The following is a 22,726-nucleotide window of genomic DNA, read 5'->3' on the forward strand; positions in this document are numbered from 1 at the left end:
GAGCCCTTCGAGTCAGTTCCATAATTCAATGAGATCATGGCTGATCTGTAACCGAACTCCATTTCCCGTAGATTTGTGTTAAGCAACGGTATTATTCTCAGATTTAAAATTAACAATTAAACTAGCATGAAATGCTGTTTACAGAAGAGAGAGTTTCAAACTTCTACCACCCTGGATGTATGTAGAAGTACTTCCTAACTTCACTCCTGAATGGCCTGGCTCTAATTTTTAAGCTACGTCCCCTTGCCCTGGACACACAAATAGTTTCTCTCTATCTACCCTATCAGTTCCCATTATTATTTTGAAAATTTCAATCAAATCACCCCTTACAACCCTAATCTCTCCTCAAAATTTAACCTTTGGAGTCCAGGTAACATTCCAGTAAATCTACACTGCGCTCCCTCCAAGGCCAATATATCCTTTCTAACGTGCCCAGAACTGAACACAGTACTCCAGGTGTGGCCTAGACAGGGATACAGCTGTTCAATTAATTTTTTTAAAAATAAAATTACTCAGAAATCCTGATACTTTGCCAATTGCAGTGAAAGAATCATGTTGATGCATGCTGGACAATACTGCATATGGTCAGACTGGGGCAGTCAGCAAATTGCAAGTACAGGTGCAACGTCTCAAATCCGTAACTCCAAAAACCGGAATTGTCTAAAAAAGCAGACATTTGCACATAGCTGATGAAGTCTTCCGGAATCCGGAATTATTGTCCGAAAACCAGACATTTTTGAGGCAAAACCCGAAATCCAGCCGAGGATTCCGGATTTAAGACAAGAAAATCAAGTCTGAAAACCGGAATCCTTGACCGAATCCTTGCCGGATTTCGGACCTCGCCGCTCAAAACCCGGCACGGATTCCGGATTTCAGACTATTGATTTTCTTGTATGAAATCCAGAACGGATTCTGTCCCAAGGATTCCAGACGTTGAACCTGTATAGCAAACTGAACTGCAGATTCAAATTTTTGGGGAGCAGGAGAGACCTCCAAATAAAAGAACCTTAGTGAAGGCGATTACAAACACAAAAGAATGTTATAGGTAAGTTTCAATCACATTGTAAAAGATCTATTTTTTTGTAGGCTCATCAGAAATGTTAGAAACCTTTTGTCCCCATTGTCGTCAGGCCAAGAAAGGTAAAAATGGCCCTTGAAATAATTGTCCAAAAAAGTATTGAGAGTTTTGAATTGTTCTGGCATGATTTTTATTGGGTAGACCTTACAGACTAGACTGGCCACTTTTAATTTGTTTTCATGTAAAACGTTTAGTAATTCCTAACTAGTTAATTTCATTGAGATATCAATTTACTCATGAAGCTATTAAATTTTGATTTGCTACAGAAATTTGAGCAAATCAGGTGAAAGTGTGACATAGTAATTTGCATTAGACAATAGATATAAAGGTTACATTTGCGTGAATGTTCTGCCAGCACTGTGTGCAGCCTCATACACGAGGAAACAATGCCACTTGTATGTCGAGGAACCAACTAGGGGGGAGGCCATCTTAGACTGGGTGTTGTGTAATGAGAGAGGATTAATTAGCAATCTCGTTGTGCGAGGCCCCTTGGGGAAGAGTGACCATAATATGGTGGAATTCTGCATTAGGATGGAGAATGAAACAGTTAATTCAGAGACCATGGTCCAGAACTTAAAGAAGGGTAACTTTGAAGGTATGAGGCGTGAATTGGCTAGGAAAGATTGGCGAATGATACTGAAGGGGTTGACTGGATGGGCAATGGCAGACATTTAGAGACCGCATGGATGAACTACAACAATTGTACATTCCTGTCTGTCGTAAAAATAAAAAAGGGAAGGTGGCTCAACCGTGGCTATCAAGGGAAATCAGGGATAGCATTAAAGCCAAGGAAGTGGCATACAAATTGGCCAGAAATAGCAGAGAACCCGGGGACTGGGAGAAATTTAGAACTCGGCAGAGGAGGACAAAGGGTTTGATTAGGGCAGGGAAAATGGAGTACGAGAAGAAGCTTGCAGGGAACATTAAGACGGATTGCAAAAGTTTCTATAGATATGTAAAGAGAAAAAGGTTAGTAAAGACAAACGTAGGTCCCTTGCAGTCAGAATCAGGGGATGTCATAACGGGGAACAAAGAAATGGCGGACCAATTGAACAAGTACTTTGGTTCGGTATTCACTGAGGAGGACACAAACAACCTTCCGGATATAAAAGGGGTCGGAGGGTCTAGTAAGGAGGAGGAACTGAGGGAAATCCTTATTAGTCGGGAAATTGTGTTGGGGAAATTGATGGGATTGAAGGCCGATAAATCCCCAGGGCCTGATGGACTGCATCCCAGAGTACTTAAGGAGGTGGCCTTGGAAATAGTGGATGCATTGACAGTCATTTTCCAACATTCCATTGACTCTGGATCAGTTCCTATGGAGTGGAGGGTAGCCAATGTAACCCCACTTTTTAAAAAAGGAGGGAGAGAGAAAACAGGGAATTACAGACCGGTCAGCCTGACATCGGTAGTGGGTAAAATGATGGAATCAATTATTAAGGATGTCATCGCAGTGCATTTGGAAAGAGGTAATATGATAGGTCCAAGTCAGCATGGATTTGTGAAAGGGAAATCATGCTTGACAAATCTTCTGGAATTTTTTGAGGATGTTTCCAGTAGAGTGGACAAGGGAGAACCAGTTGATGTGGTATATTTGGACTTTCAGAAGGCTTTCGACAAGGTCCCACACAAGAGATTAATGTGCAAAGTTAAAGCACATGGGATTGGGGGTAGTGTGCTGACATGGATTGAGAACTGGTTGTCAGACAGGAAGCAAAGAGTAGGAGTAAATGGGGACTTTTCAGAATGGCAGGCAGTGACTAGTGGGGTACCGCAAGGTTCTGTGCTGGGGCCCCAGCTGTTTACACTGTACATTAATGATTTAGACGAGGGGATTAAATGTAGTATCTCCAAATTTGCGGATGACACTAAGTTGGGTGGCAGTGTGAGCTGCAAGGAGGATTCTATGAGGCTGCAGAGCGACTTGGATAGGTTAGGTGAGTGGGCAAATGCATGGCAGATGAAGTATAATGTGGATAAATGTGAGGTTATCCACTTTGGTGGTAAAAACAGAGAGACAGACTATTATCTGAATGGTGACAGATTAGGAAAAGGGCAGGCGCAAAGAGACCTGGGTGTCATGGTACATCAGTCATTGAAGGTTGGCATGCAGGTACAGCAGGCGGTTAAGAAAGCAAATGGCATGTTGGCCTTCATAGCGAGGGGATTTGAGTACAGGGGCAGGGAGGTGTTGCTACAATTGTACAGGGCCTTGGTGAGGCCACACCTGGAGTATTGTGTACAATTTTGGTCTCGTAACCTGAGGAAGGACATTCTTGCTATTGAGGGAGTGCAGCGAAGGTTCACCAGACTGATTCCCGGGATGGCGGGACTGACCTATCAAGAAAGACTGGATCAACTGGGCTTGTATTCACTGGAGTTCAGAAGAATGAGAGGGGACCTCATAGAAACGTTTAAAATTCTGACGGGGTTAGACAGGTTAGATGCAGGAAGAATGTTCCCAATGTTGGGGAAGTGCAGAACCAGGGGACACAGTCTAAGGATAAGGGGGAAGCCATTTAGGACCGAGATGAGGAGGAATTTCTTCACCCAGAGAGTGGTGAACCTGTGGAATTCTCTACCACAGAAAGTTGTTGAGGCCAATTCACTAAATATATTCAAAAAGGAGTTAGATGAAGTTCTTACTACTAGGGGAATCAAGGGGTATGGTGAGAAAGCAGGAATGGGGTACTGAAGTTGCATGTTCAGCCATGAACTCATTGAATGGCGGTGCAGGCTAGAAGGGCCGAATGGCCTACTCCTGCACCTATTTTCTATGTTTCTATGTTTCTAAGGCTGCCACCTGCAAAACTTCATATAAGTATGAATTACTATCTTCAGGAAAGAAAGGGGAATCAGGAAATTTTGTTTCAAACAAAAAAAACTCACTCCCCTCAACCCTTTAAAAGTTTACTTATTTTCCCCAGAGACGCAGCAGACACCATTCCCAGTTAATTAGGTCATGTGCTCAGAGGTTGATGTTTCTCTGCGAGCAGAGACCAAGGCACACGACAGTAGTGAAGTTTAACCGTATTGCTGATTTTCTCTTCCTCTTTCCCTCTCTGTGGGGAAGTGCAGGCCTCCACTTTGCAACACACACTGCTGTGGAGCCTCCCTATTCGACATACATTTTTAATGTCCAAATTGGTTTCAATGTTATGTAATGATGTGTGTATCGTCCCAGTACCTTAAATGTAATGCAAGTACTATGCCACACCACAGAGGGCGCTGCGGTGGGAAACCCTGGTAGTGCCTGTAACAAAGACGATATAAAGGGTGACCACCACACCTGGGAGGCACTCTGGAGCTGAACAATAAAGGACGAAGGTCACAGCAGTTAGACTTACACCAGACCGTGTGGAGTCAGTGATTTGTGTGCTACATACACCACATTGGCAACGAGGAAGCGGACGAGCTCCATGCAACCATGGCTACTCAGGGCTCGCTAAAGGATTTTACCGTGGGCAATGATTGGGAGGCCTTTACGGAAAGGCTCGAGTACTACTTCACAGCAAATGACCTGACGGAGGACACATACGCAATGAGAGAGAAGCGTACGGCGATATTGCTCTCCAGTTGTGGAGATGAGGTTTACTGTCTTGTCAGGGATTTGCTGGCACCTGGGAGCGCCAGGGACAAGTCATACGAGGAGCTGACTGAACTCATTCGTGACCAGTTGAAACCGAAGGAGAGCATCCTCACGGCCAGATACAAATTTTACCATCACTGCAGATCTGAGGGCCAGGATGTCATCAAATATGCTGCGGACCTCAGGAGATTCGCGGCGCCGTGTGATTTTGGGGCACACCTTGACGAGGCGTTGCGGGACGTTTGCGTTATGGGGATTGGCCACGAGGGCCTCCTTCACAAGCTGCTGGCCACGGAACCCACAGTCACTCTGACAAAGGCCATCACCATCAGCCGGGCATATATGACCTCGACTTGCAGCACCAAGCAAATGATCCACACAGTGTCAAACCCGGCAGGCACTGTCCACAGGATAGCGCCCACCACGGACAAAACTGTAGAACATGGCTCTGCCCGGGGCAGGGAGCACGGACCTCGGGATCCTGGAGCTCAGAGTCCGCCGAGGGGGGGCCAATCAAGCAGCACCATGCTGGCGCTGTGGAGGAAGCCATGGGGCTCACCGGTGCAGGTTTGCAGAATATACGTGTAATACCTGCCACGTTAAAGGCCACCTTCAGCGTATGTGTAAAATAAATCGGACTCACCGTGTGGCTAAGGAGATGGGGGATGATCCACTGTTCAGCGAGGAGCAGGTAGAAGAAGATGAGGTGCTTGGACTGTATACGTGCACCGACGATTCGCCCCCAGTGATAAGTGAAGTAAAAATCAGTGAGTATGGAAGTGGACACGGGCTCGGGTCCGTCGTTGATGAGTCGGAGAACTTTTGATAAACTGTGGATTAACCCAGCTGCACGACCCAAGCTGGTCCCGGTCACGGCGAAGCTGCGTGCCTACACCAGGGACCAGCCTGTTCTCGGCAGAGCGATGGTGCAGGTATCCCACCGGGACGAGACGCACGCTTTACCTTTGTGGGTCGTTGCAGGCGATGGGCCGACACTCCTCGGCCGGAGGTGGATGGGGAAGGTCCGTGGGAGCTGGGAAGACTTCATTCCTCCACAGGCTGCTGCTCCCCGGGGTGCTGCCGTGCCCCGGGTCCCCAGAGAGCAGCGCCGACCAAGCTGGAGCTGCAGCCTCAATCCACCCACAGGCAAGTCCCAGCCCCGGACCTCAGAGACCCTGCAGCCTTAATCCCCACAGGCAAGCCCCAGATCTTACAGAGATCCTGCAGCCTCAGCCCCCACAGGCAAGTCCCAGGCCCGGATCTCACACAGAGACCCTGCAGCCCCAGCCCCCACAGGCAAGCAGCCCTGCACAAAGGGGCCCAAGGGGGGCGCTGCGGGAGGTGTGCTGAGGGATCCAGGGGCCGGCGGTTCGGAAGGGCTCCGCAGAGGAGCTGGTAGCGTCGGTCGGCGGCCATGGCAGCCGCAGGGGAGGCCGCTACGGAGGCCGCGGCAAGTGCGGCCGCTCGAGAGGCGGCAAGTCAGGTGGCAGCGGAGGCTGCGACGGCGGAGGGCATTCGGAGCGGCGGAGAAAAAGATGGCGGTGCCCAAGGAGAAGCCTCGTGGAATCCTCCTGCATCAAAGATGGCGCCTTAAAGAGGAACTGCACCCGGGAGTCTTAAACGGGCCTTACAAAGAGGTGGTCCCCACAAAGGACTTCTGTTAGGCAGAGCGAGTCTAAAATGAGCAATGTTAATGTGAGATAGTGAATTTATAATAAGAATTACCTTTTTTATGCTGAATGGCCACTGTATTGATGAAGTACAATTAATGATAGCGGCTAACAAGGAAATCAACGTTCCACTACCAGTCAATAACCAGCTAATGTACCAGATAATATGTACCATACTAACGCACTGTCTATGCCCACCTGCCTTCCGTTGGACAGGTGTGATGTTATGTAATGACGTGTGTATCGTTGTCCTGCGTCCAAGTGTGGGGGGGGCGGGGGGGGAAGGTGATGTTATGTAATGATGTGTGTATCGTCCCAGTACCAAAAATTTAATGCAAGTACTATGCCACACCACAGAGGGCGCTGCTGTGGGAAACCCTGGTAGTGCCTGTAAGGGTGACCACCACACCTGGGAGGCACTCTGGAGCTGAACAATAAAGGACGAAGGTCACAGCAGTTAGACTTACACCAGACCGTGTGGAGTCAGTGATTTGTGTGCTACATACACCACAATTTTCCCAGAGACGCAGCAGACACCATTCCCAGTTAATTAGGTCATGTGCTCAGAGGTTGATGTTTCTCTGCGAGCAGAGACCAAGGCACACGACAGTAGTGAAGTTTAACCGTATTGCTGATTTTCTCTTCCTCCTTCCCTCTCTGTGGGGAAGTGCAGGCCTCCACTTTGCAACACACACTGCTGTGGAGCCTCCCTAATCGACATACATTTTTAATGTCCAAATTGGTTTCAAGCAACAAAAAAAATACGCAGTTCCGTTACCTCAGCAGGCATGTGCATTAGAAGGACAGCAGCAATTGGAGCCTGTGCCTGACAGTACCCCTCCTCTGGCCTGTAAATTGTATATGCTTTTAGAACTCTGTAAAGGTCTTGTTGCCTAAAATAAACAAAGAATCAACTGAGTTTTGAGGAGACAAAAAAAAACAAGAAAAAACAAACACCATTGCCTTGACATTCAGATCTAGTTTTGGACCTGAACAGGTTATTTTCATCTTCTACTACCTTCACTGTGAACATCAATAGATTCAGATTTTCTATCACATACATGAATGAAGGTGCCACAGCTACTTCCCCATTCCCTCAGGTGTCTCAATTTATATTCGTCTTTACCTGGTTCCACAAAGATTCCCCACATTCTGCTCTTGAACTACCCTCAAATTTAAGCATTACAATTACATTTCCTATTTTTAAATTAAGTTGGAGAGGGCAGTCACACATCAGTACCTTTTAAAAAGTTACAAGCTAATAAAATTCTACCTAATTTATTGCAGCGTTCACAGGTACCAATAACATTGAAAGAACTAGCTTGGACGAGTTGCTGAACCTTAAAGTGTGCGAGGAAGGTGAATTAATGGGACGTCCTGAGATCGTGAAAGGGGGCTATATAAATGCAATCTTTCTTTCTCGGCCCTGCACTGAAGTGTCTGCTGGGATTATGTGCTCAAATCTCTGGAGTTGGAATTGAATCCACAACCTTTTTGACTCGGGTGAGTACGATTACTGAGTAACGACTGACACTTAAAGCAGTAAGCTTTAAAGAAACAAACTATAAAAGGATACTTACAAAATGATTCAGAAATGTAATTATCTAGACACGAGAAAAGTACAATAAAAACATTTAAGGGATAAGGCACCACCGATACCCATAAAGCACCTCTCTTTGTTCTTTATTACAACAGTCTACTGTAAAGTTCTGTATCCTTCCCTTTGTTGCAGCTTCAAACAGAGCTGCCCCATCTCACTCCAGCATATCTGCTTACATGAAGTACCATTTCAGATGGATTCAGGGCTTCTAGGAGTCATGTAAATAGATAATGTTGATCATGGGACAGTTTAAAAAAAAAATCTCTAACAGGTAACAATAATCTTCCCTTTAACATTGCGCTTTACATTTTTAAAAGGACCGAATACCAGAAACATGCGCTTACCCGTGGCCTCCTCTAGCAATAAACATCTCATGAAAAGGAAATTGGCGATGCAGGTCCCTTTCTATTACATCAAGCCACGTTGGATCCCCAGCTGACCCATCCATCTCCTTAAGAAAGAAGCAACCATTATACCACCAAATTTCAACATTGTTACTTTGATTCAGCATAAAAATGTTTTGTAAGTTTTCTAACTGTACCAACTACAATTTAGCACCATAACAGGATATTGTATAATTAAAATACTTTAACATGTACAACTGCACTTAAGCAACAGACTACTTTACAAGGCTACGCAAAATCTAGGCCAAGCCTATTTTACCATTCCTTTGTTCTATACTGGGTTAAGACAACAGCAGCAGCAAGCAGTTATATAGTGCCTTTAACATAGTAAAATGTCCCAAGACACTTCACAGGAGCATTACTAAATAAAATTATCAAATTCAGATGGAAGGCGAGAAAGTTGGATATCAAACCAGCATTCTAAGCTTAAATAAAGGAGACTACAAAGGTATGAGAGCAGAGTTGGGTAAAGTGGACTGAGAAAATAGATTAAAGTGTAGGACGGTTGATGAACAGTGTGTACATTTAAGGAGATATTTCATAATTCTCCAGAAAAATATATTCCAGTGAGGAGGAAAGGGTGCAAAAGAAAAGATAGCCATCCGTGGCTATCTAAAGAAATAAAAGGATGGTATCCAATTAAAAACAAGGCATACAAAGTAGCCAAAACTAGTGGGAGGACAGAAGATTGGGAAACTTTTAAAAGCCAGCAAAGAATGACAAAAAATGATTAAGAAAGGGAAGATAGACTAAGTTAACTAGCACAAAATATAAAAACAGATAGCAAGAGTTTCTACGGGTATATAAAAAGGGAAAAAAAAGTGGTTAAAGTAAATGTTGGTCCCTTAGAGGACGAGACCATGGAATGTGTGATGGGAAACACGGAGATGGCAGAAACTCTGAACAAATATTTTGCATCAGTCTTTACAGTCACTCAAAATATCCCAACAGTGGATAGGCCCGGGGCTATGGGGGGGGGGGGGGGGGGGGGAGGAATTTAACACAATCACTAAGGAGGTGGTACCCAGTAAGATAATGGAACTAAAGGCAGATAAATCCCCTGGACCTGATGGCTTGCATCCTAGGATCTTGAGAAGTAGCGGCAGGGATAGCGGATGCATTGGTGATAATGGGTGTCTCTGCACACGAATCACTGAAAGTTAACATGCAGGTACAGCAAGCAATTAAGAAAGCAAATGGTATGTTGGCCTTTATTACAAGAGGATTTGAGTATGAGTAAAGATGTCTCACTGTAATTATATAGGGCCCTGGTGAGACCACAACTGGAGTATTGTATACAGATTTGGTCTCGTTACCCAAGGAATGAAATACTTGCCCAAGGGAGTGCAACAAAGGTGCACCAGATTGATTCCTGGGATGGCGGTTGGAGGGAAGGGGAAGGGAATTGCCTTATAGAAACATCGAAAATAGGTGCAGGAGTAGGCCATTCGGCCCTTCGAGCCTGCACTACCATTCGATAAGATCATGGCTGATCATTCCTTCAGTACCCCTTTCCTGCTTTTTCTCCATACCCCTTGATCCCCTTAGCTGTATGGGCCATATCTAACTCCCTCTTAACTATATCCAATAAACTGGCGTCAACAACTCTCTGCGGCAGGGAATTCCACAGATTAACAACTCTGCGTGAAGAAGTTTCTCCTCATCTCAGTTCTAAATGGCCTACCCCTTATCCTCAGGCTAGGCCCCCGGTTCTGGACTTCCCCAGCATCGGAAACATTCTTCCCGCATCTAACCTGTCCAGTCCCGTCAGAATCTTATACGTTGCTATGAGATCCCCTCTCATCCTTCTAAACTCCAGTGAATAAAGGCCCAGTTGATCCAGTCTCTCCTCGTATGACAGTCCAGCCATCCCTGCAATCAGTCTGGTGAACCTTCGCTGCACTCCCTCAATAGCAAGAACGTCCTTCCTCAGATTATGAGACCAAAACTGAACACAATATTCCAGGTGAGGCCTCACTAAGGCCCTGTACAACTGCAGTAACACCTCCCTGCTCCTATACGCAAATCTCCTAGCTATGAAAGCCAACATACCATTTGCCTTCTTTACCGCCTGCTGTACCTGCATGCCCACTTTGTGACTGATGAACCATGACACCCAATCTCATTGCACTTCCCCTTTTCCTAATCTGCCGCCATTCAGATAATATTCTGCCTTCGTGTTTTTGCCCCCAAAATGGATAACCTCACATTTATCCACATTATACTGCATCTGCCATGCATTTGCCCACTCACCTAACCTGTCCAAGTCACCCTGCAGCTTCTTAGCATCCTCCTCACAGCTCACACCACCACCCAGTTTAGTGTCATCTGCAAACTTGGAGCTATTACACAATTCCTTCATCTAGATCGTTAATGTATATTGTAAAGAGCTGAGGCCCCAGCACTGAGCCCTGCAGCACTCCACTAGTCACTGCCTGCCATTCTGAAAAGGACCTGTTTATTCCTGTCTGCCAACCAGTTTTCTATCCACGTTAGTACATTACCCCCAATACCATGCGCTTTGATTTTGCACACCAATCTCTTGTGTGGGACCTTGTCAAAAGCCTTTTGAAAGTCCACATCCACTGGTTCTCCCTTGTCCACTCTGCTAGTTACATCCTCAAAAAATTCCAGAAATTTCGTCAAGCATGATTTCCCTTTCATAAATCCACGCTGACTTGGTCCAATCCTGTCACCGCTTTCCAAATGCGCTGCTATTTCATCCTTAATGATTGATTCCAACATTTTCCCCACTACTGATGTCAGGCTAACCGGTCTATAATTACCCGTTTTCTCTCTCCCTCCTTTTTTGAAAAGTGGTGTTACATTAGCTATCCTCCAGTCCATAGGAACTGATCCAGAGTCGATAGACTGTTGGAAAATGATCACCAATGCATCTACTATTTCTAGGGCCACTTCCTTAAGTACTCTGGGATGCAGACTATCAAGCCCCGGGGATTTATCGGCCTTCAATCCCATTAATTTCCCCAACACAATTTCCCACCCAATAAGGATATCCTTCAGTTCCTCCTCCTCACTAGACCCAGTGTCCCTAGTACATCCAGAAGGTTATTTGTGTCTTTCTTCGTGAAGAGAGAACCGAAGCATTGGTTCAATTGGTCTGCCATTTCTTTGTTCCCCATTATAAATTCACCTGAATCCGACAGCAGGGGACCTACATTTGTCTTCACGAATCTTTTTCTCTTGACATATTTATGAAGGCTTTTGCAGTCAGTTTTTATGTTCCCTGCTAGCTTCCTCTAATACTCTATTTCCCCCCTCTTAATTAAACTCTTTGTCCTCCTCTGTTGAATTCAACATTCTCCGAGTCCTCACATTTGTTGCTTTTTATGAGGAGAGATTGAGTAGACTAGGCCGATATTCTCTAGAGTTTAGAAGAATGAGAGGTGATCTCTTGAAACGTACAAAGTTTTTTACATGGCTTGACAGGGTAGATGCAGGGAGGATGTTTCCACTGGCTGGGGAGTCTAGAACCAGAGGTCACAGTCTCAGAATAAGGGGTCGGCCATTTAGGACTGGGATGAGGAGAAATTTCTTCACTCAGGAGGGTAGTGAATCTTTGGAATTCTCTACCCCAGAGAGCTGTGGAGGCTCAGTCGTTGAGTATATTCAAGAGATCGATAGATTTTTGGATATTATTGGGATAGTGCAGGAAAGTGGAGTTGAACTAGATGATCAGCCATGATCTTATTGAATGGCAGAACAGACTCGATGGGCCGAATGGCCTACTCCTGCTCCTATTTCTTATGTTCTTATGAGCTGAGGAGAGGTGAAAGTAGAGAGTCTTGGTAATGGAGAAGACATGGGGTCAGAAGCTCAGTTCAGGGTAAAGTAGGCTGCCAAGTTTGCAATCAGTCTGGTTCAGACTCAGACAATGACCAGGGAGAGGGATGGAGTCAGTGGCTAGAAAACGGAGACAAAGGTCTTCTCAATATTTAATTGGAGGAAATGTCTGCTGATCCAAAACTAGATGTTAAGATGAGCAGCATAACAAATCAGAGGCAGTCAAGGGGTTGCGAGAGGTGGTGCTAAGCTAGAGCTGGGTGGAACCAGACGATGTGTTTTCGGCTGATATCGCCAAGGGGCAGCATGCAGATAGAATCATAGAAACCTGCAGGACAGGAGGCCATTTGGCCCGTTCGTGCCTGTGCTGAAAGAGCCGTCATGCTTAGTCCCACGTCCCTGCTTTTTGTCCGTAACCCTGCAAGTTCCTCAAGTACCTGTCCAACTCCCTTTTAAAATTATTTAAGGAATCAGCTTCCACCATCTTTTTAGGCAGAGCGTTCCAGATCCCGACAACTCTGAATGAAAGCATTTTTCGTCTCATCTCCCCCAAAATCTTTTGCCAATGATTTTGAATCCATCACCTCTGGTTATTGATCCACTCCCCAGAGGGAATTGTTTTTCTCTATCTACACCATCAAAACCTCTGATCATCTTGAAAACTTCTATTAGGTCACCACTTAACCTTTTCTGTTTCAAGGAGAACAGTCCTAACTTTTCCAACCTCTCCTCATAACTGGAGACCTTCATCCCTGGTTAACATTCTGGCAAACCTCCTCAGTACCCTTTTTAAGGCCTTTACATCTTTCCTTAAGTGTAGTGCCCAGAATTGTCCTCAATACTCCAGCTGAGGCCTAACCAGTGACATAAAATTCTAGCATGATCTCTTTGCTTTTTATATTCTATGCCTCTATTTGCAAACCCAAGTAACTCATGTTTTTTTTTTAAACCACCTTATCAACTTGCCCTGCCACCTTTAAGGATGTGTGTATATGGACACCAAGGTCCTTCTGCTCATCTACACTTCTCAGAATCATGCTATTTATAGTATATGGTCTTTCTATATTAGTTTCCCAAACTGCATCACTTCCCCCTTCTCCTTATTGAACTCCATCTGCCATGCTTCTGCTCATTTCACCATCCTGTCTATGTCATCCTGACATCTACAACTATCCTCATCACTATTTACCAGGTTGCCAAAGTTTTGTATTATCTGCAAACTTTAACATTGCTCCCTACACCAGAGTCTAGGTTGTTTATAAAAGTTGAGGGGATGAGAAATAGGAGGGACCATGGACAGATCCTGGGGGGGAGGGGGAGGGGGGGGGGGGGGGGAAGAGAGAAAGAGAAGAGACTCCAGAGGTAACAGCGTGGTAGCAGGAAGAGAAACCATAGCAGGTGATTTCTCTAGCTACGCTTAGATATCTTGGAACGGAACCAGGCGAGGGCAGTCCCACCTAGCTGGACATCGGAGGAGAGGTCGAGATGGGATCGTTTACCGTGATGATAGTCACACAAGATGTCATTTGAGACTTTGGCAAGGGCTGTTTCAGTGCTGTGGCAGGGACAGAAACCTGATTGGAGGGGTTCAAACGTGGCGTTATGGTAAAGATGGGCATGAATTTGAGGGGCGACAACACGTTCAGGGACTTGAGGGGAAAGCGATGATGGAGATGGAGTGGAAGTTTGCAAGGATAGAGGGGTCAAAAGTGGGTTAATTTGAGGAAGGAGGTTGATGACTCTAGATTTGGTGGGAAGGCTATTAAAAAAAGACATCTCATCTATACAAGATTATTCTGTTTCCAATCTGAGCTATACCGAGTTAGTTGACCTCAGCCAGGGCACGATAGGGGCAGTACAATTGGTTTAGAGAAGGGGGAAGAAAACTAACACAGGCTCCCATACAGAGCGACCCTCATAGGAAATGCATGTGAAATGCTTCACTGGTCGATAGTTTGCCAGCACTCACTGCCAAGGATCAAATATGAACAGCAGCCACATGGACAAGTTACTAGAGGACAAGGTAACCATGGAACTTTAGTCCAGTGAAGATATCAAAGACTTCAGGAGGAAAAGGGTGGGTAAAAAGTACTGTAAAACACAGTGGTGTAAAGTCATCCATTAAGATTTAATAAGAGTGAATATTTTAACAATAGCCGATGCAAATATTTTTTTTTGTTAATACTCACATCAAACTTCCCATGGTTCTGTTCCATTTTTACTTTACTTCCTGACAAATACTGCCAAGCTCGTCCTCGCAGCGAGGGCGGAATTCCTTTCTGACATCGTAATTTTACCTGTGCCATAGAAACAGGACATGTCAGTACACAAACATTATGCAACCTCAATTTTCTTCAATGGGTTTAATTTTTTTTTAAGTCAAGGATGAGGTTCATCTCTCTAGTACTTTAGCTCAACCAGACTAGCTTTTAAATGTAATGTGAATGTGCTCAACATCTTTAACTATCTAATCTGGTATGCAAGTTCTGTTTTAAGTTTACTTTCCAATTTTATATCTGGTAGTCCTACTAGCTTGACTTACATTGAAGTACATTTTTACATTCATCACATCTACTGGTACCATTTAATACTTTACCAAGATCCCCTTTAATCTTCTCTTTAGACTGAAGTGCTTAAAGGCCCCAAATTCCTGAGACTACCAGCCCAAATCCCAGGGTCATATTATTTGCTTATGGGAGGAAAAGGGGACTCACCTTTTGTAGCATTACTGCAGGGGGAAGGAAAGAGGGGAATTGATCTGTAGTACTCGCCACAGCATCAGGGGCCCATGACAGGCAAAGGTGACCAGAAACTGCTCAGATTGTTAAAAATTCTGAAGTTGCCACTTTTCCAAATGATTGTTCTGGCATTTGAAACAATTGTGGGTCCCAATTTCACCAGAATCTTATCCTGCCACATTAGTATACATTAATCATGTCCTCAAAACAAAGCACAACTGCATCATACAGGCAGGCGCACCTAGCGTTGAGGACAATTAATATGGCATGTGTTTGTGTTGGACAGTCATCCTGTGCTGCCCGCATAGACGTCCCCACTGCAGGTGGCAATTAGCAGCATGAACAAAGGAGCAGATTCCCAGTGTGACCAGGTCTTGCCCATCATTTCAACCCGCTCACGAACATTGTGCTGCTGGTGTGCCTTACACCCACCCACCCCCCACCACTCCCAGCTTAGGAATTTTGAGCCCTAAACCTCATTATCTCACCCCTTACTCTTGGGCATCATTCTTGTTATTCTTCTCTGTACACTCTCCAATGCATGCATCTCTCTTTTGAAGCAGAAACACCAAACTTGTACACAGTACCACAAATATGGTCTGACCTGTGCAATATAAAGCCTCAGTATAACCTCCATACTGTTTCGGCTATGTATACAAAGACTCCATTTTCTTTTTAAACTTACTTTTTCATATCATCTCAAATTTGAAAGTCACAAATCCACAAGTCTATTGTTACCCTCATGTCCCAAATATGTCTGAGCTAAATCTACATTGTATACTTATACTGCTCTTTTATATGAATGGATAGTGTTACATTTCATTTTTCTGCTTAACTGATCCAACTCCCCCTGCAAGCTGTTTCCCAATGTTTTCCCCATTTTAGTATTGCCTGCAAATTTAACAAGCTTGCATGCAAGAAAGATGTAAATTAATTTAAGTGCATAAAAGACTATTCATGGCTTACAGGAGAATTAATACACTGTTGCTGTTATACAGCATCTTACAAGATGTGAAAAAATACTTTTGTAGCAAATTAAGGTCTTGAATCCAAGCAAGGGAAATAACTGCCCGTTGCTATTTACTTCATATGCAGAGGTTTATAAAAAATCTGTTTTCAATTACTTTCTAAATTATGAAGTCACAGGTTAGGAAGAGTCCAGTAAAACCATGATTTGGGGATGCAACAGCTAAGGAATAGATTAATTCAGCTGTTTTTCATTAAGCACAAGAAAAATAAAAGTCTGATGACAAAGCAACTTTTCAGTGATGATTATCTATGGAAAATTGTCAATATGAAGAAAAAGGATCAAGGATTATATTTAGTATTCTCCAGTGGCATACGATAGCCAAATAAATGAGACAGACCAAGTACTTGAATTACCGCAAGTACCTGAAAGTGTTATTTTTAAAACCCCCAAAACCCCAGGGAAGTGCCAGTGGCTTGTATTTGCAATTGAAGTTTTATAATACACAGCTTAGGATAAACAATAAGAGAAACTTCATCAGTTTCGATGTCTCCTTAATGAATCTTACAATGAACATGTAAAGTGATATTTGTATCACAGTATTAAGTTTGACTTCCAATATTGTACGAGGCAAGTTTTCTGGCATGAGTAAGAGAAGTGGAGTTGGATTTTGCATTTCTTCAAGCTGAGGTGAATACATTTAACTCGCCTCACATTCACCAAGAAATACTGCACTAAGCCAAATTAAAAGGTTACTTGGAACATAAATTCAGCTAATAGAGAAAAGATACTGCACCCTAACCAACAATAAATAGTAAACAACATTTATTTGAATCTTTGACTGATCGGAAAACCACCCATCAGACAACCTGCCACATTTTTTGACACACTCCCTACAGCCAATTACGTAGAATAGAATAATTGAATCTTACAGGACAGAAGGCGGCCATTTGTGCTTGTGCTGGCTCTTTGAAAGAGCTGTCCAATTTAGTCTCACACCCCCAGATTTGTCCCCACAAACCTGCAGGTTAATCCTCTTCAAGTACATGTCCCATTGTCTTTTGAAAGTTCCAATGGAGTCTGCTTCCATCAGCCTTCCAAATCTTAACAATCCTCAGTGTGAAAACATTTTCATTTCCCCTCTACTGCTTTTGCCAATTAGTTTAAATCTCTGGTTACTGACTCACCTGTCAGAGAAAAAAGTTTCTCCCTACTTGCTCTATCAAAATCCGTCATAATTTTGACTTCTTTGATTAGGTCTCCCCTTAACGTTCTCTGCTCCAAGGAGAACAATCCCAACTTCTCCAATCTCTCCACATAACTGAAGTCCCTCATCCTGGTTATCATCCTGGTCAACTTTGTCTGTACCCTCTCTAGAGTCTTGACATCCTTCCTAAAGAGTGGTATCCAGAATTGTACACAATGAGGAGAAATTTCTTCATTGAGGGCTGTAAATCTGTGGAATTCGCTGCCTCAGAGAGCTGTGGAAACTGGGACATTGAATAAATTTAAGACAGAAAGATAGAGTTTCTTAAATGATAAGGGGTTATGGGGAGCAGGCGGGGAGGTGGAGCTAAGTCCATGATTGGATCAGCCATGATTTTATTGAATGGCGGAGCAGGCTCGAGGGGCCGCATGTTTCTATTTCTTATGTTCTTATTAATACTCCAGCCGAGGCCTAACCTGTGATTTATAAAGGCATGGCATGGCTTCTTTGTCTTTGTATTCAATGCTTTTATTTACAAAGTCAAATATCCTATACACTTTCTTAACAACGTGCCTTGCCACCTTCAAAGATTTGTGAATATGCACCTCTAGGTCCTTCTGCTCTTGCAGCCCCCTTAAAATACCATTTAGATTATATTGCCTCTCCATGTTGTTGTTACGAAAGTGCATCACTTCACTTATTCGAATTAAATTGCATCTGCCATGTGTCTGCCCATTTCACCAGTCTATGTCCCCTTGAAGTCTGCTACTATCCTGCTCACTTACTACGTTGCCAAGTTTTGCGTCATCGGCAAATTTCTTGTACTCCACACCAAAGTCCAGGTCATTTATATGCAACAATAAAAACAATGGTGTCAATACTAATTCCTGGGGAACTTAACTGCATACTTCTCTCCAGTCAGATAAACATCCGTTCACCACTACTTTATGCCTTCTTAAAGTGGCAGATGGAATTCAATGTCAGGTGAGGCGTTGCATTTTGGTAAAAAGAACAAAAGTAACTAAACTGTGAATGAGGGTGAGCTGGGTGATAGGAAAGAGCAGAGGGATTTGAAGTTCAGGTTCACAAGGACCTGAAGACAACTCTATTAAATAAGGCCATAAAAAGCTAATTATAGCCAGAAGTATATAATATGAAAGTCGAGATGTAATGGTGAATCTTTCGAAGACCATATTTGTAGTGGTGAGCGCAGTTTTGGGCTCCACACTATAGGAAGGATGCTGAGGCAACAGGGGGTACAGCACAGATTCACCAGGATGCTGCCTGGTGTGATAAAAAAAGAAAAAAAAAATTGTATTTCTATAACACTTTCATGACCTCGAAGTCCCAAAGCACCACAATATTTTGAGGTTTTCCCACTGTCGGCCAACAGTCGACCAGTCATGCTACCTTTAATTTTGCACCTTGGATACTTGGCCTCCTAATCCCTACCCTAGCCACTCATTACTTCTATGTTCCTACTCCCCTGCAACCATCCCACGCTTGAGTTCCCCTTGAATAAGCCCACACCTACCCTCCATTCCTCTCTCGGCATTTTCTGAAAAGCCCTTTGCTGCTTCCTTACAAGCTGCAGCCCCAAGTGCCCCAACCCCCTCTCGCCAACTTCACCCAGTGCGCTCACTCGGGGCTAACCTGGCCAATCTCCTTCCTAGCCTGATCACTCCAACTACCAGTACCCCATTAGACTATGCCAGCAATCAATCACTGCCCCTCTTCACATTTCACCAGAATATCCTTTCACTTGTGAACAAGGCTCTTGCCATTCACAACTTTATTGTAGATGACTGCAATAATATTCTGGCTTTCACTGAATTTTTGACTTACAGGTGATGACATCTTGCCCCTTCCTGAAGCCTCCCTGCCTGCTTATGCTTTCCATCACTTGCCCTGCCCAAGCTGCCGCAGTGGTAGTAAGGTCTTTATCACCAAATCACACTAGTCTCTTCCCCCCTACTGATCTGGCACCTTCTCATTTGGGCACCTCACCTTTCCTTTAAAATTCCTGTTAGCTACCCACCTCCATCCCAAGTTTCTAGTCACATGAAAGTGTTAAGTATTTATTGACTAATATCATCAACAGTAACATCTAGGCTATAGTGTACAAGTCAGTCTTTCTGAAAAACAAATTGATGGCAAGAAATTTACAACAGTTCAACCTGTAAAATAATTTCAAGATTATTCTCTGAACTGATTCTGCATGGAATCCAATCATAGTTTAAGGCGGCTCTTTGTGTTTAACCATGACTGAACAATTACTCAGGAAGGAAAAGTATTAAGAAAGTATGTCCTGAAAGTTTTTGAACTATGCTGTAGCAGACTGCATATTTCCCAAATGCTCACGGGCAATTTACCCAGAGATTCCCATCTTTCCCAAAGTAATGAGCAGAACACTGCTTCCATGTCTGGACTAGCTGAAGTGTGAAATCCCAACAATAAAAAGGCAACACCCACTATTGGACAACTCTCAAGAAACACGGTCAGAAGTTTCGGACTTGGAAAATAGTAATTAGTACTCAAGAAATAGGAGCAGGAATAGGTCATTTGGCCCCTCGAGCCTGCTCTGCCACTCAATGAGATCATGGCTGATCTTCTACCTCAACTCTAACTGCCTGCACTATCCCCACATCCCTTGATTCCGATAATATCCAAAAATCTATCTATCTCTGTTTTGAATATACTCAACAACTGAGCTTCCACCGCCCTCTGGGGTAGAGAATTCCAAAGATTCACAACCCTCTGAGTGAAGAAATTTCAGTAAGACGTAATTAATCTTGTACTCAAATCCTCTTGGAATAAAGGCCGACATACCATTTGCTTTCTTAATTGCTTGCTGTACCTGCATGTTCTTAGGACTTGGAAAATAGTAATTAGAACATAAATAATTCTTGTATGCAGCAGTAAATCAGAGCAAGAGTGGGCGTGATAACTGTACTTGCTTTCAGTGAGCCAATGCTGCCATAATGGACTTTTGAACAATTTCAATCTGACTACATTTGAAACAGTTCAAAAATAGCTCGTGGAAATAGCAGACTCACATGGCCATGGCCGTTAAACATTTCCTGTTTTATACCCATTAATCTGAGCTTTGCACAAGAGAAATTAACCCTTTTAATTCGGAGACATTTCAAAATCTGTACTGTTCTTGTATTCAAGAGCTGCAGATTCATTACCTAAATTTTTCATGTTGAATGAACTTGGAAACTTAACAAGCTAGGAGACTTTTAAAATCACTGATTTTGTTCCCCCTCAAAAATTGATTTTATTTCTCGTACCAAAATACTACATAATCCATTGAGCTGAATACCACACACTTCCTAACTTATTGGTTTAGATTATATTACAATTTTTTTTCCCAAAAATATGCGTCATTTCTGATACATTTCATACTTGCAATGAAGTTTGTGTCCCATGTATTTTTGAAACTTGTAAACAGATTACAGATCTTTGCAACTACGTGCAGTTTGTCAAACATGCAACCTAATGTAGGTGTGGCCCACCTGTTTCCAAGTTCTACTTTTACAACATTCAACATTAGAAATTTAGATAATTATTCTGTACAGTTAGAAGAATGGGTAGAGGTTTTGAAAGGTGCGGTGTTGCTGAATTTCTGATGCGAATGCCACAAATGAATGTATGTAAATTGGGCAGCAACCACATGAGCCAGTCCAAGGGGTGAAACATTTGGAGATGCTGGCAGTCCAAGGACAAAAAAAAAATGAAACTTTGATTTACAAAAAAATATTGTACCTGTATTGAACTGTTCAATTTATTTACCCATTGGTTTTATGCTTTGGGTTACACCACTCTTTTGTTAGTTTCTTCTGCAAAAAAATGCTTTTACAGCAATAACTTTGTTGCCCAACAGGCAGAACCAGAACAGAAACGACTCACAATGAAAAGTCAATTAACTGGTCAAACAGCCAATCAATTTGGACACAATAGTGATCTAGGGATGTTAATGAGATATTTAAAAAGCTTGATAAGGGAGAATGTTTTCTACAGTACAGAATTAAAGACCAGGGGGAAAAAATGAATGCAGATGATGGTTAGATTGCAGAATTTTGTGTCACAACGAGTTGTTTGAAGAAGAGGTCTATTAAAAAGCATGGGCAGTGAGCAGGAGAGCAAGTTTTGATTAGGTTGCTCAAGTGGAGAAAAACACCAGCACAAACATGATGGGTTGAACAATTGATTTCAACAACAATCACCTGTATTTATAATCGCACCTTTAACATAGTGAAACATCCCAAGGCGCTTCACAGGAGTAATGAGATAAAAATTTGACACCGAGCAGCACAAGTAGAAATTAGCATAGATGTGTTTGGTCAAAGAGGTATGTTATAAGGAGCGTCCTGAAACAGGAAAGAGAGGCGGAGAGGTTTCGGCAGAGAGTTCCAGAGCTTGGGGCCTAGCCAACACAAGGCACGGCGACCAATAGTTGAGCGATTATAATCAGGGATGCTCAAGATGGCAGAATTAGAGGAACGCAGACATCTCGGGGGGTTGTGGGGATGGAAGAGATTAGAGATAGAGAGGGACATGGCCATGGAGGGATTTGAAAAAAAGGATGAGAATTTTGAAAATCAAGGCGTTGCTTAATCGGAAGCCAATGTAGATCAGCGAGCACGGGAGTGATGCGTGAACGGGACTTGGTGCAAGTTAGGACATGGGCAGCCGAGTTTTGGATCACCTCTAGTTTACGTAGATGCTACATTTTTACATTTCAGTGGTGCACTACTTTATAATTCTATAAACCATAGCGTGGTAGGATGTGAATTTACGTGTAAGTGCAGGCGGTCGAATGAGAGAATAAAAAGGAAATCCGATGGGTGGGTGAAGCTGTCGTCACACACCACCTAATTACAGATGGATTATCAGTGGCCTGGTTGTTGGTACCTTCCTGTGTGTTAGTTTGGCTCAGTTGGTAGCGTTCTTGCTACAATATCAGAAGGCTATGGATTAAAGCCTCACTCCAGGATTTGAGCACATAATCCAAGGAGAAACTCCAGTACAGTACTCAGGAACTGCTGCAATGCCAGAGCTGTTGTCCTTCGGAAGAGATGTTAAATCAAAATGTCAGAGATGTTAAAATAAAGAGTCAATCTGCCTGCTCAAGTGGATTGCAAGAAGAATGATGCATTCTTCTGCATCCTGACCATCATTTTTCCCTCAACCCACACCAGAAATAGATAAACTGGTCACTTCCTTTCATTGCTGTTTGTAGGAGCTTGTGTGGAAAATGGCTGTTGTGTTTGCCTACATAAAAAGGTCACAGCACTTCAAAGAAATTCATTTGATGTGAAGTGCTTCGTTTTGAAAGGCAATAGTGTTAAATAAGTGCAAGTCTTTATTTTTACAGACTCACTGCTGCCAACGACCAGAAGCTGAAAGCTGATAGATGATGTTTCTGCTCTCCACCCCCGCACCAGAGCCCGCTCCGTTAACGACTTTTTTTCTACAGTCCCGAAGACCCGCTCCCCTCTTGGCTTTTTCCCCACAATCCCGAAGACCCAGTCCCTTCCCAACTTTTCCCCCCCCAGAACCAGTGATTCAGTTAAAAAAACCACACGCACATCTAATTCAACTGCGCATGCACATCTCATTCAACTTTGTTGGCAGCAGTCGCTGCCTTTTTTCTTGGCTATTTA

At 43.5% G+C, this 22,726-nt stretch overlaps 1 protein-coding gene and 1 long non-coding RNA gene across 2 annotated transcripts in view; one reads left to right on the forward strand and one right to left on the reverse strand.

Annotated features, from left to right (window-relative positions):
• The window catches only part of LOC139268970 (uncharacterized), an 86,980-nt gene that overhangs the window by 36,856 nt on the left and 27,398 nt on the right, over nucleotides 1–22,726 (forward strand). Inside the window, exon 2 of the long non-coding RNA XR_011594140.1 lies at nucleotides 7,625–7,840. This is a non-coding gene — a long non-coding RNA (uncharacterized lncRNA). The remainder of the gene's footprint in view (nucleotides 1–7,624; nucleotides 7,841–22,726) is intronic.
• Nucleotides 1–22,726, reverse strand: part of tbc1d10ab (TBC1 domain family, member 10Ab) — a 70,085-nt gene that overhangs the window by 18,009 nt on the left and 29,350 nt on the right. Inside the window, exons 3-5 of the mRNA XM_070887871.1 lie at nucleotides 14,335–14,442; nucleotides 8,282–8,388; nucleotides 7,116–7,230 (exon numbers count right to left, since the gene is read on the reverse strand). Coding sequence (XP_070743972.1) covers nucleotides 7,116–7,230; nucleotides 8,282–8,388; nucleotides 14,335–14,442 — 330 coding nt within the window. The remainder of the gene's footprint in view (nucleotides 1–7,115; nucleotides 7,231–8,281; nucleotides 8,389–14,334; nucleotides 14,443–22,726) is intronic.

The sequence above is a fragment of the Pristiophorus japonicus genome, chromosome 8 (genome assembly GCF_044704955.1).
Source record: "Pristiophorus japonicus isolate sPriJap1 chromosome 8, sPriJap1.hap1, whole genome shotgun sequence".
Taxonomy (NCBI): Eukaryota; Metazoa; Chordata; class Chondrichthyes; family Pristiophoridae; genus Pristiophorus; species Pristiophorus japonicus.